The following is a 14,854-nucleotide window of genomic DNA, read 5'->3' as shown; positions in this document are numbered from 1 at the left end:
CCTCTGCTTGTTCTGCTTCCCTCTCTCCTCCTCTGCTACCTCTGCTTGTTCTGCTTCACTCTCTCCTCCTCTGCTACCTCTGCTTTGCTTAACATTTTTTAATGTTTAATACTATGCTAATTTTTCCATTTAATGTCATTTCAATTCTGGAGAAACTTTTACAGACCTCATTTTTACCAATAGTTGAAATAAATAAGGTTGTCCCCTTGGGACATTGTATTGTTTAGGATTACTTTAAACCTCAAAACTTGTTTGTTTGTTTTTTTTTTCTTCGTTTAAGGTCAAGATAAATACTGTGTTTATCTTTTTCTTTGCTCAAATTCTAACTTCTGGTAACAGGAGAAAAATAAGATTACACTGGGCAAAGATTTGCCAGGATGACTTGTCGTACTGGCATTAGTAGCATTCTTTGAACATTGACCGAATAAAATGCAGTTGGAACAATGTTGTCTAAGAATTTAAGCACATTGGGTCAGATCTGTCAACGTATTTTTAAAAATTATTCCTGCTCTGTGATTTAAATTTCTAGTTTTTCCTCTTAGTCCAAGCCCTCTGACTACAAATAATAGGTTTTCCCTCATGGTTATGTTGTATTTGAAAAATGCCTTTGAATTTTGAAAATATTGAGAAGACTATTCACTAAGTCTAAATCTTTATAAGGATGTAAAACTCATCAGTAAGTTGCAGGGGCAAGAGATGAGACATGGTACATCTGGAAGTGAGGAAAGGAATTCTAAGGCAGGTTAGATGTTAGAGGAACTGATGTTGCAACCCACGGCCTGCCCTCCACATACAGCTCTGTTATCAGCATCTCCTCACGCCACCACCCACCCCAGCAGTCCACCCCTGACTCCAAGTTGACCCCAGTTCAATTAGAGAAATCGCACTACTGCACAGTCACTGAGGGTGAGCATAACCGCATGTCACATGGGCTGAACATTTGTTGCCAGAAGAAGGTATCCCCAAAAAGCATCCAGGGTAAATTGAATTTACGGCAAATTCTCATCCACAAAAAAGCTGGAAAGAAAAGTCTGGCTGTAGATGCTCTGCAGCCTCCAACCTCCGCAAGATCCATAAAACTCGTAGGTAACATGCTGTTTAATTGGAGAAATTATTGTTTGCATGTGCCTTTGAGTTAAAGTCATTTCCCATATTAATGATGCCAGACTACAGTTTTTCAGCCTTAGACATTCTCCATTATGTCTTAACAATATTAGCAAAAGCACAGGCTACCTGTCTTTACTGTATGCTAATGAAAGCGCAGAACTAGCTGATGAAAACAGCAAGTACAAATTGGGCGAGTGGGAAATCTCATATCCCGAAGCATAGTCACATGCCAAATACCAGTCATTATATTTTATTAAGAAAAAAACCACAATGAACCCAGAATGAACAAACTTATTTAATGAAAACTTATTTTCAACCAGAGATGTTACTTTACATGTATAATTTTCTCAAATGCATCATATTTGACAGTCTATTCACTTCTCCTGAGGACGTGGAGAGGAATAATCTTTCTCTTGACATCATCTAAGACATTAAGTATTTGATAATACTTAATGTTGGGCCATTTGTTTCAAAAAATTAAAAATAAGTATTCTTGATTAATTCCATATATGACCTTGATATAAAAAAAAAGGTCAAGCCACAGCAGAACTCCATGATCATAGCTGAGGTGTCTCTCCAGGTCACAGTGGCCAGGTGCCATACAGCTGTCTCCTTGCTCCCATGTGCCTCAGTTCCATTTTATAGGAAGATCCTGCTGAGATACCAAAAGCAACAAGAGCACGGCCATGTCCCTGTCACTCCTCCCAGCCTCTCCCTCTAACTTTAAAAGGGAAGCGTCACTAAGTGGGAGACACAGCAGCGCGGTAAGGAGGAAGCAGCAGACCGAAGCCCAAGGCTTAAGGGTCTAAATCATTTCTCAGCTAACAACTCTGGGATCATTTCAAAATTCACTTAGCCCTTTTACAAGCTGGTTACTTCCTCGTCTATAAACATATGAGGCCTCTTCGAGTTCCCAAACCCCATAATTCAGACTGCCCATAAAAAATAAATGGAACTCCGGATGTAAAGGATCTGGTCTATTTCATTAACAAATACCAGAAAGTAACCAGAACTTTGTGTGTGCTTCATAAATATTAAACACTGAATTTTACCTTTCATCTGCAAACTAGAGTGAGTAATGCTGACTTAATTCCCAGAATTTCATGTGAGAAATAATAAATGAGAACAAAGCACTTTTCAGATAATGAAGTAATTCAAACAAGCTGCTTTAATAGGTCTGAGGTCTGGGTAGATGACGCAAGAGCAAAGTGCCTTTTTTTTTATTATTACATCTGTGGAATTCAACAGGCTTTTTCTTCAGTTTATGAAGAAACAATAATTATGCTTGCTTATCAGCCCCAAGCCAGTTTGAGTAAGTTTCTATGCAAATGGATTCTTCATGTGGGTTTAACATTTATCACGTCTAACCAAATGGAGCTTTTATCTTTATCTGATATCAAAAGGGAATCGGCTTGATTTAACTGGTTTAGGGAAACATTCTATCGACATCACAGGACTCTGCCCAAAGAAAATGCTTTCAAAACTTACTGATAAGCTGCACAGAGGAGAAAATTGCAGATTTAATAATCCTTATACTAAAAAACAAATACAATTCAGATACTGTGACTAAGGAAAATGATCTATTGCATTCTGCTTTCATGGAGGTTTTCACACTGTATTTCATATTCTTAAATACCTTTGTTTAATAAACTTTATGTTCTATGTTTTTGACAGTGTTCCAACAAAAGGCCGCCAGAAGACAGTCTGATGATGAAAAGTTCTACAGTCTCCCGAAGAAACCAGGTACTGATGTTAACTCCAACCAATTTAATAACCTAAGTAAGATTTAAAGAAATCTTAGGAACCTGCATAATGCCTCCTTAGTCAAATATAAACCACTGAATTCCCTTGATTTTTACTTTGAAACTTGTATCTTACCCCACAAAAACAATGGCATAATAAAATCCAATTATTTTCCTTAGCGAAAGCAGAAAAGACCCCTCATTATATTCCCTGTTGTTTTCAAGGCACCAGGAAGGACAAATAAGACAAATTCCCTAACTTACATCAGAGGCTCCTTTTATAGACCTATAAACGGGTATAAAATGAGATTAGCTTGGGTATTTCTATAGTCGGCTGTGAATGTCAATCAAAAAAGGAACCATTTTCCCAGTATGTTCCTGCCTTCAGCATTTGATCCAACACATCGTGAATAATCGTTTTTCATGCAGAGTAGAGCTGAAGACTACTACAGTCACCCAAACATCTCAAACAGGTGGGACATTTTCTACTTCAATATTCACTAGGACATTTGTCTTTTTAAAGGATAGATTCCAGTAGGTTATTTATTACAATTCTTTTTCAACAGTCAGGGCTGAGTGATATTCAAATATGAAAACCATAAACGTCCATTGACACAGGGCTTAGGGTAGCTAGCTTTGGTAGTCTATGAGCATATGCAGTTGAACCTCTGAAATAATTTCAGTCCCCAATCCTGTCACCTTGAAACTGACAGCAGGTAATTACTGAGAAAGAGACATTAAAATAAAACTATAAGATCACTCCGCAGCAGCCACAGAAGCCCCACATGCTCCACCTTCTTTTCTGCTGTTGTAAAAACGCTAGGGACAGGTTGTACCAACTTCTAACACTCACTGAACAATGGTCAACACAGAACCGCACTGGAGCTGCTCTTTGGATGTTATCAGTTGTCTCTCAAACAAAGCTGTCCTCTCAGGTCAGTGACTATCACTCAGCACTTCAAGTAACATGTCTCGTGGAAGCTAAGTTGTACTTAGATTGTCCTAACAATTGGTTCTGTGGTGTTGGAACAGAGTACATGAGGGAGCTGAAACTCTGCTCTTCTATGAATTATTTAGTCTGTGAGCATATATGCAAAAATCCCACTCTCTTTAAATGGTCACTATTCAGTTTTTAACTTGAAGTCCATAATTTAGCCATGTCATGGTTTAGATATACAGTGCCCCCCACAGTTCCTGGGCTTTAGTACTTGTCTCCAGCTGTTGTATATGGAGGCTATAGAACCTTTCAGAGTGAGGCCTGGCTGAAGAAAGTAGCTCACATGGATGGGCTTTGAGGTTTATAACCAGCCCCAGTTTTGTCACAAACTCTCTCTGCCTCTTGGTTTTCTGAGATGTGGCAAATTCCTGTAGTCACAAACCCATCAGCATGCAAGCTTTTTTCACTCTGGGGACCATACCCTACCCAACTATGAGTAGAGAATGAATCTTTTCTCCTTTAACTTACTTCTGTTGGGCATTTTGAACAAGAAAAGTAATCGATACCGAAAAATTAGTAGTGAAGGTCGGGTGTGGCTCTAATCAACCTGACCACATATATAGTTCATAGTCCTTTGGACCTAGAAGTAATGTGCAGGAGTTTAGAGCCGCAAGGCGGAGAAGCCCTGGAGTGCCATACAGGGAGATAAATGCGCCTTTCTGGAGGGAATACAGGATGCCGTGATGGTGATAGAAATACAGACAGAAAGGCCAGGCTTGTGAGGTTTTAAGCAGGAGCAAGTAATTGAACTAAGATACATTCATGAAATATTCTGACAAAGCAACTGCCTGTGTACTAAAACCGTGCACGAGCCTAAATCCAAAAACAATGGACTAAGTTGCTTGGCCAAGGAAATTTCAAGGCAGCATAGTATACAGGCTGCAGCATATTTACTCAGTGTCTTTATCTAGGTTTACAGTAGAAGAGCAGAAAGGTCTGGGGGAGAAATAACTACTAGCACAACTGAAGAGTGGATGTCCAGTCCGTACTGACTGCAACAAACGATGCCTTAATGCAAGACCCCACCCTCTAAAGGCTTCAGAACATAAACCCGAAACCCCTTTTGAAAACACTCATTTTAAAGAAAGGAGATCCCGAACAGGGTACGCCCCTAAAGGAGTTTCCTTCAAAATACCTGCCTAAGAAAATTCAGTCCCTCAGGCCCTTAGCAACTAAAGCCGTGATCCAAGTGGGCCAGGATATCCCTCGACCTAGAAGCAAAACTCAGCATTGGCATCCACATAGTGCTAGAGGTATTGTAGACAGTTTAGAAAACCTGCAGCCAGTGAGAGGTTCCATCCAAGAGAGGGGCCATGTGTGCTGAAAGCAGATCATCACCAGCAGTGGGTCTCAGCCAGCTCCCCGTGGAGCTGTGGGGTTTGATGCTTACCCGCTTGGGTTTTGGTATTGTTCCATCTAAATTTCCCCTACTATCCTCCCTCTTTTTTTTTTTTTTTTTTTTTTTTTGTCCTTTTGGAATCAAGTGCCACTGTACATCGAAAGTAAGCAACTTGCTTCCCGACTTTTACAGAGCCTCACAGCTGAGTTTGCCTTGAGTCTCAGCAGAGACTTTGGACAAGTTGAATTGACTGCAGTTTGTGTAATACAATACCCACAAGCCTATAGGGGACGAGGGCAGAATCCATTTTAGGTGGTGGAGATAGAATGCTCCCCCCCACACACACACACACAGATCCCTAATTGATTGCACTGTTTGAGGGAACTTTTGAAGCTTTAAAAGGCAAAGCTTGGCTGACAGAAGTAGGGAAGTTCATACAGTCTTTGCTAACTCAACACAGCCCCAATTCCAGGTCAACCTTTCAATGCTTCCCAGTTTCCTAAACTACAACAAGCCAGGATGCATGTTCCCATGGCCTTGAACCAAGCCCTTGCAAGCATGCAGGACAATACCTCTTCAATTATGAGCCAAAAGTAAACCCTTCCTCGCCCTCTGTTTCTGTCACGGTTCATTAAAAATTGCCTGACACAAGCATGGATCAAGGACCCCTGGAAAGTCTGTTGACCCATTGCTATGTCTTTACATCTCATAAATGCAAAACTCCAAGAGAGATCTTTGTACACTTAGGATCACAGCAGTTCCTAAAGATTGCTTCATTGTGGACCCCCGCACATTACCTCACAATTGTATAAAGAACATAGAGAAGAGTTGGGTGTTCTGAGCTCTTTCAGAGAAAACTAAACATCCCTATTTTATTATAAATTATTCAAATATCATGGTTATAATTCAATTACATTAGCACTGAATATGAGAAATTTCAGGATTTCTCCTCTTTCTCATGAGATCAAAGATGGTGGAGACCTGGAGAGAGCCGGTTCTTAGCAGTTGGCTGTCAGTTGCCCATCTGTCTGTCCCACAGAGAGCAGTTTCAGAAGAGCTGAGGGTTTTTCTTAAGCCTAGAAGGACTGATTAATGTTCTACCACATATATGGAAAAATCATTTTCATCTGTACTAGAATAATAGACTAGAGAAAATGGTGAAAGGAAACAAAGTTTACAATAAACCTTATTGATAATACAATGTTTTATTGATTTTACATACCTGATCATATAATATACTCTTGGCTGATTTGCTTTACAAATGTCAGTTTTCATTAGACATTTTTTAGAGGTCTCTAGGGACTAAGATACTAAAAAAGGTGTTCTATGTCATTTGATTTTTTTCATTTTGATTCTTACATCCAACTTATTTGTAGCATTTTAAATTAGTGACAATAGGATACTCTTTTACTTTTAGACATTAATAATTTATCAGAATAGGACAAAATATTATGCTATTTCTAAGAAAACATTAGATTTCAGGAAAAATATTTCTCAAAATCTCTCTCATGACTGTAACCTTCAGGAAAATCAGCGTCCAGCAAGAGCAAAATAATAACAATAATAACAACTACAACAATAATCATTATAAAAAATTTTGGGTGCTTTAGACTTTAATGTTAGACAGAATTTTCTTCAATGTAACAGAATCCCTGAGCAACCACCCAGAGAGAAGAATTCATCCTGGCTTTAGGGCTCTCACGACTTCATGTGGGGAGGGGTCACAGAGAAGAATAATTTATGTCATAGCTTCCAGTAAGCAGAGAGAATGGCCTACTCTCTGCAGAATGCTGTACTTCGTAGAGTTGAAATCCCTTCCCAAATAGCAGCACCACAAAGGAGCGCACATGCAATGCATGAGCCGATAAAGGACGGATCACATTCAAACCATCCGGCCATATTTCTTGAAGTTATTTCAGTATTATAATCACCCAGACCATGAAAAAAAATACCACTGCTTCTTACAGTTTTCAGGGCATTTGTCAGCTATCCTTGGGTTTTATTATGCAGTAGGAAGGAGCGTAGATGCTTCTCCAAAACTCACATCTCTGGAGAGAAGTCAGGTGGGGTTGTGAAATGGTTCTGAGTTAAGATTTTCTAAGGGATCAATGCAGGTTTCCTAAAAATAAGAGCTATCCCAAAAGCAGAAGGAAGCACACAGTATATACTCACTCATAGAGACGTACAATATAGGATAAACCTCCTAAAATCTGTACATATAGAGAAACTGATCTAGAGGGAGGACTCTGACTAGAATGCTCAATCCGCATCCTGAAGGGCAAAGAGGATGGACATCAGAAGAAGAAGAAGGCAGGAAACAGCCTAGGGACCTGCAGGGGAGGGCCTCTGGGGGGGCTCTGCCCTGCGGACTGTTGGGGCAGACACTGAGACTTACGGCCGATGGTTGGGTGGAGTGCATGGAATCTTATGTAAGAAGTGGGAAATAGCAGCATCTGCAGAGGACGGGAACCCCACAAGGAGAGCAACAGAACCAGAAAATTTGAACACAGGGGTCTTCTCAGAGACTCATACCCCAACCAAGTACCATGAATGGAGATAACCTAGAGCCCCTGCACAGATGTGGTCCATGGCAGTTTAGTGTCTAAGTAGGTTACATGGTGATGGGAAGAGGGACTGCCTCTGGCATAGTCTGGTTGGCCTGCTCTTTGATCACCTCCCCCTGAGGGGGGAGCAGCCTTACTGGGCCATGGAGGATGACAATGCGGCCACTCCTGATGTGATCTGGTGGACTGGGATAGGAGGGAAGGGGAGGAGGGCCTTCCCTATTGGTGGACTTGGGGAGGGGCATGCATGAGGAGGGGGGAGGGAGGGGCTTATGTGGGTGCAAGGTGGATAAAGTGTAATTAGTAAAAATAAAATTAAATTAAAAAAATATAAAAAAGTTAAATAATATATTTATCCACTGTATGCTGGAAAGAACTGGACTCATCAGAGCCAACTATTTCCCCCACGGAAACCGAAAGCATTTCAGAATCTCCAAGTTTAAGATTGCCAAGGGGTTGCCAGGAAGTTACATTATTACTGAGCCCAGAAATTTTCCTGAGGAACAGAAAGAAAAAAAAAATTAATTGGCATCATTTCTGTGGGAACGCAAAGGAATTCTTTGATTCAAATTTTACATCTTGTAGAAATATGAGGGGAAAGTGCTGAAGACTGGGGATCACAGATAAAATTTTTCATCAAAATGCAATTGTAAAGTCACTTTCCAAAGTTGGCTTTGAAATCAGAAAATACCAAGAAATGGTGTCACAGATAGAATGTCCCACTCCATTTCCTAACCCTGAGCCCAGGGAGCATCCAAAGGCATGTTCACTGCCACAAGCCAGAGGACTAGATCTTGTTGCCATATCTGGTGACATGAGTGAGGCGAGATTCTGAAATCAGTGTCATGCTAACAGCCCTCACCAAGGACTGATTTATTCGTGACACTCTCACTGGGGGCAAGGCGTCTGCATTCTTTGGGTCTTTGCCAAATAGCAAACATCTTATTAAATAGGTTGGTAGTTATCAGGCCTCTAGACTATAATCAAGACATCCCCGAGGTTCAATAGACGAACTTGAGGGTGTAAACACAAAATTACACCATATTCTTGGCGTCCAGATTTCCCATATTTCCTAGCCTTGTTTCTGTTGGACTTTTCTTTGCATGCCAAGATCAAGTCCATTTTACTCTCTCCGCTGTTGTCTTCTTGCAAGTAAAAATCACAGCAACCAATGAGCTGAAGCATGAGCAAATGGCTTCCCTGGTCATGGCTCTCACCCATAATCTGCTCACCTCACAGTTAATAAATGGACCAAATGAAGGATTTTCTGTTGCTATCACTCAGGACAAGCCATAATTTACAGGGGTATGCTCATCATTATCAAATGTCAATGGCAGGCACACCCAGGTCTAGATACAGATAAGAATTATTCATAGAATTTCCAAATTATGGTTGCCTAGACCATTCATACTCTGTACTCAAATGAAAAAGCTATATGTAAATTTACCACATATAACTTTTGCATTATCATCCTTTCTATTTGGATTTCTTATGTTTGTAATGCATCTTTCTAAAGTCACAACTTTATCTAAAATAAAGGATGAAAAGATAGCAAGAGTCACTTTATCACCACCAAAAATCTGAAAGAACATTTATTTGTGATAATGAGTACTATCTTAATGAATTTATTAATCAGCCACTAAAGCTTTGCTTAGTAACATTGTGTTTGGCCCTTTTGGGCTTATAAGTTTGTAACCCCTGGCATGGTCTCTGCCCAATTCTTCAGTGCAACTACAGAATTACCGTGGGCTTGTTTTTTGTTGAGGTTTGCATGCCCATGGAAAGGATTTGGCCATGAAGCATATTTTTATGTATTCTCAGAGTACACAGTGCTGGGCAGTTTGATAAATGTTAAATAATAAAATTGTCTTTTAGCAGGAAACCTGGGAAGCATGGAAGGTATTACTCTTATGTGGGGAAAAGAGACTTCTGAGCCCTGTGGTATTTCCATCATGCTGTTCTTGCCAATACTGGATATATTAAGTAGAAAAGAGGGAAAATTGTCAAAATGTGGTCATTTGTACTCCATAAAAGAATAATGGTTTCAGCTGCCTTTTCCAGTATAACTTATATTTCCATTTGTCATATTGCTCACAAAGGGTATTTTTTTGTTAAAGTTACACCTGAAATTTTTTTTGTATAGTTTCTCAGTTCTTCCCTGAAATGGAACTGTGCTAGCAGCATACTAGCTAACTTCTGTCAAAGGCAAAGCCTTCAAACTCCCTAATAACAATAAGGACAGAGACGGGGGTGGGGAGATGAGTTCAGAAGAATCTGGGGCTAGTTCCAATGTTTTTAAAGGTGGGTGATAAAATTGATGTCAACAGTATACCCCTGTCATCTATAGAGTGAGGAGCCATTTTCCCATACAGAAGGAAGCCATCCAAGCCCTCCCTAGCCCTGGAACCCCAGATTATTGCTCAAAGGCTTATTCTTCTCTTTGACTTTTCTTCCTATTCATGCATAGAGCACTCTCCAGCAGACAGCAAGGAAGTATGGGAATGACATTTCTTTGTTATTTCCTTAAGACCCTCAAGTTAAACTATATGATGGAAAGAAGGGATAGACAAGTATTCCATTACTTATTTGTGCACAGACAAATATTTAGTCCCAGTAAATCATGTCCCCTTTCTACATGGGAAAGTTCCTATACCCGAGGACCTGATTTGTATGCTGCTTTTATCAAAACATTATGCTGTCATAGGTCTGACAATTAAATATGACCTGAACTCAAGAAACAGAGCCAAAGGACAGATAGATATTAAGTGTCTTGGTGAACAATGAGTTTGAAAACAACATGTTTTCACAAACCTGCAATCCAGAAAATTGGAAGACCAAGGCAGGTAAATGAAGTTGAGGTCAACCTGGATACATAGTCAAGTTCTAACCTGTGCTACATGGGACACCACAACTCACAAAAGAACAACATGATGAGGCAGAGGAAGGAGATGAAGAATCAAAAATTTTAAATATGGGTTTTATTGAATTAATTTCCATTTATTTAATTTAAAACTTAAGTGTTCAGCTTAAGTTCAGTACTAAACACTTAAAGATAAAATACAGAAGGCATTTGGCAAAGAAGACCCCCTGAAAACAAAAGGTGAACCCATATACAAATTGAATAAAAAACAACAACAGCCAGGGATTAAGACTGGGCTGAGATGAAGACAAAATGGGTCAATGACATTTTAGGAGAATGACAGGATGAAAGTAATTATATGACTTTAAAGAAAGGTCATGTGGGGTGAGAAAAAAGCGTAAACACACTAGAAAGCTGACATTTCAACAGAAAACTGAAATCTATATTGATCACAGTGAAAGTGACTGACATTAGAAATAGAGAATGTACTGGGAAAAGTTTGTTCTCACTGAAACTAAGAAGAAAACATGGAAAACAAATGTCTGACTTGTGTGTGACGGGTATTCTCTAAATAGAATAAAAGACATAGCCAGGGACTTAATTGATATGACAGGAATAAAATGCAGGCTGACTGGGCTGTCTGTGCCTAGTTTTAAACACTCTACAGCAATAAAGACTAATCCAAGGGTGTTTGAAAAATATTTAACACAGATTTTTATAGTGTTTGGTGGAGCAAAACCAAAACAGAGACAACATGACAGTGAGATGTGGATTTTGTGGGATGTGGGTTTTGTGGGAAGGAGGGTGGAGGTAGAAGGAGGAAAAGAAAGGGAACTACAAATGAGTGTCACCAGACCATAATATCTAAATGTATTAAATTGCCAAAGAATAAATTTTTAAAATAAATAAAAATTATACATGATAGGCACCAAATCCCCTGCACATATATCTTTCAGCTTAATATTTTTATGGGATTCCTTGGTGTGTGAATGAATGCATCTCTGATTCTTGTGCCAGCTCTTGGGGCTCTTTTCCTTCTGTTGGGTTTCCTTGTCCCAGTTTGATGTGATGATTTTTTTTTTACTTTATTATATTTTATTTTGTCATGTTTGGTTGTAATCTCCTAGAAGCCTAATCTTTTCTAATGAAAGATGGAAAGGGAGTGGATCCAGAGGGGAAGGGAGATGGAGAGGGACTGGGAGAAGAGGGATGGTAATACATGTATGAGAAAAGAATCTGTCTTCAACAAATGGGAAAAAATAAAAATCAAAGTAAGTCTGAAAAGGTAGAAATCTCAGTAACAAATATTGGGTACAATGGACTTTTGGGATCATTTGAGGGAAAATACAAATGAACTAATTTATATTTGGTTAGCTATTCTGTTCATATAAAATATAAAAGCATAGGTTTTACCTGTCCAAGAGCTTAGAAAAGATAACAACTCAATGTTATCATGAAATCATTACCTCAAAAACATTCTATATTAATAATTGGTTAAACTGAAAAGCTTAAAATAAATTTTAGTGTCAAAAATTGATAGCAGATAATGAATATATCAAAACAATTAAAATTGAAACAACTATTGAAAAGTCATTTATAAAATATAAACATGAACTATTGGTGATAAACAACCATGTGTAATATAACAAATTCTAATCTTATAGTAATTATCTGGAGCAAGTGCTCAGATAATATAAATGTTTAGGAACCAGAATAATGAAAACATGCCTTTTAATTCGCTTCATTCATTAAAAATATATGAAGTAGGAAGCTGAGGAGATGACTCAGTTAATGAAACACTTGTGTGTAAGCATGAGGACCAGCCCAGTGTGGTCACCTATAAGCCCAGGGTTGTGGAAGTGGAGTTAGGTGGATCTCTTAAACTCAATAGTGAACCAGCTAGCCAAACCAGGAAGTCTAGGGTTTAGAGAGAGACCAACAGGCAGTAGAGAGCAAGCAAGGAAGACATCAAACATCAGCCCCAGGACCCCCCACACACACATGACATGCATAACACCTACACACATATATGCACACACATGCATGCATACATACACAAAAATGAAATGAAATAGTCACTCACGTTTTTCAAAGAAATATTATTTGAAATGAAAAACTATGGACTTTCCAAATGACTTAAATATACACTCTATATAAATCTATAAAATTAGTTCTTTCAGAATTTGATACGTTTTGATCATATTCATCCTTCCTCTCCCAAATCTTCCCATATATATTCCTTACTTCCTTATCCATCCAACTTTGTGTCATTTTTTCTCCATTGCCCAGACAATTGTGTGCTTCCCAAATATCCATGAATGTGTGACTTTCTACTGAGCATGGTTGACTTACCAGTGCTTTACTGACAAGAGAACATGTTGATACTTTTTGATTAGAGAGCTAGCTCACCCTCTCCTCTCAGAAGCTAACAATTGGCCATAGCTCCTGGGAAAGGGATGTGACGTTCTTGATGCTGGATTTGGTCTGGCTTGGGACACAGGTCTGTGCATGCTGTCACAACCAACCACTGTGAGTTCACATGTACAGCAGTCCTGCTGTCTCCAGAGAAAGTGTCTTATCTTCAGCGATAGGGGCTTACAATCAAGTACTGGAGCATAAACAAGAGCATTTGTGGTAGACTGTCATGCTCAAAGGCCTAAGGGAACTGAATATCCAAAAACTCCAAAAGGAGCGACCCATTCCTGACATCAGGATTAGCCTACGGGATCTACTATGGGCCTTCTTGCCTCAGAACAGAATAACTCCTTTAACTTTTTATGTGTGTATATATATAGTTTAGGGAGTTTTTACAGTACTAGAATTCCTTAAGACTCTTGGGAAAGTATTCCATATTATTTATCCCTCCCAGCGTTCCCTCTCCTACCCTGTATTCTCTCTACCCCAAATTAACTCCCTCTTATTTCATAATAAAACTAATCATCACAGATGCATATCATTCATTTGATTTTATATGACAAAAGTATCAAAATACTTAAATGAAATCTAGCATAATGAAAAAGATAAATAATCACAGTGCTATAAAGTTTTAAATGCTGTGAATATTCGATAAGGAAACTTGTTTAAATGGAAGTAAAAAAAAGACAGAAATACGTGAAATATTAGGACAGTATAGATTGAATTTTAAAAGTTCTGGACTTAACATTCTCTAATTATACACTTGCTGACAAACTAGTCAATAAAGGTATGAGTCTGTATTTAACTATTTTGATATCAGTAAAATATTTTAAAATTAATAACAAAGTTAACAAAGCAACTGAAGAAAATTTTAGAAGTACTTAAAACAGAGAAAACTACAAGAGCACATCTGAACACTTAGAAAGCACCCATACAACATGGGTCCATAAACAAAGCTAGCTCTTTCAAAATAAAAAAGTAAAAATGGATGAGAGCTAGTGAAATAGTAAGAAAAGCTGAAAATGAAAAGTAGACTTCAGGGAGTGTAAGGGCCAGAGGCTGTGGGCACAGCAGGGCGACTGCACTTACGCTCTCAATGCGGTTATGAGAGAGGGCACAAGACCTATGCAAGCCCAAGCTAGCCCAAATCCCAGCACAGAGAGCAGAGTGAGGAGGGAGCGCAATCCCATCCACAGCATGGAGCAACGGGCAATCTTTAGCCACTGAGAGAGGGAAAGAATGTTTTCTTCTAAATGCAGCCCCCCGGTAGGCTGACCACACTCAGTTGAAAGACCATACAATCAAGAATATTTTGACAGCACATAATGGTCTTATAGGTTAAAAAAAAAAAAAAAAAAGAAAAGAAAAGAAAAATAAGAGACAGAAAGTGGCGTGGAATCTGGAAAAGGTTGGGGTGTGATTATGATCAAAACATATTGTATAGAACTCTCCAGTAAATAATTAAAAGAAGAAAAATCAGTACTTACAATGAAACCCTCAAATAACTAATTTGAAGGGGAAAAAAATCAGTATGGTATGCAAAAACACAGACTGTCCTAGTTTCATTTCTGTTGCTGTGATAAAACACCCTGACAGAAAACAAGTTAGAGAGATTGCTATCTTAGCTCACAATTCCTGGTTACGCTCCACCAGGGAGGTCCAGAAGCAGGAACTTGCAGCAGCTAGCTATGTCACACCCATAATCAAAGCAGAAGAAACAAAGCCTGTTCGCTGGTGCTCAGCATCCACTGGACAGCCATGACCCCAGGCTTAGGAAACAGTGCTTCCCACAATCTGACTCTTCCTGCATGAATTAACAACCAAGATAGC

The 14,854-nt window shown here is 39.0% G+C and overlaps 1 protein-coding gene across 1 annotated transcript in view; it reads left to right on the top strand.

Annotated features, from left to right (window-relative positions):
* Positions 1–14,854, top strand: part of Bank1 (B cell scaffold protein with ankyrin repeats 1) — a 266,039-nt gene that overhangs the window by 226,927 nt on the left and 24,258 nt on the right. The window contains exon 12 of the mRNA XM_055628076.1: positions 2,782–2,850. Coding sequence (XP_055484051.1) covers positions 2,782–2,850 — 69 coding nt within the window. The remainder of the gene's footprint in view (positions 1–2,781; positions 2,851–14,854) is intronic.

Source organism: Psammomys obesus, unplaced genomic scaffold (assembly GCF_907164565.1).
Source record: "Psammomys obesus unplaced genomic scaffold, mPsaObe1.curated_primary_1811, whole genome shotgun sequence".
In the NCBI taxonomy this organism is placed as follows: Eukaryota; Metazoa; Chordata; class Mammalia; order Rodentia; family Muridae; genus Psammomys; species Psammomys obesus.
This window is presented reverse-complemented; position numbering and strand designations above follow the sequence as displayed.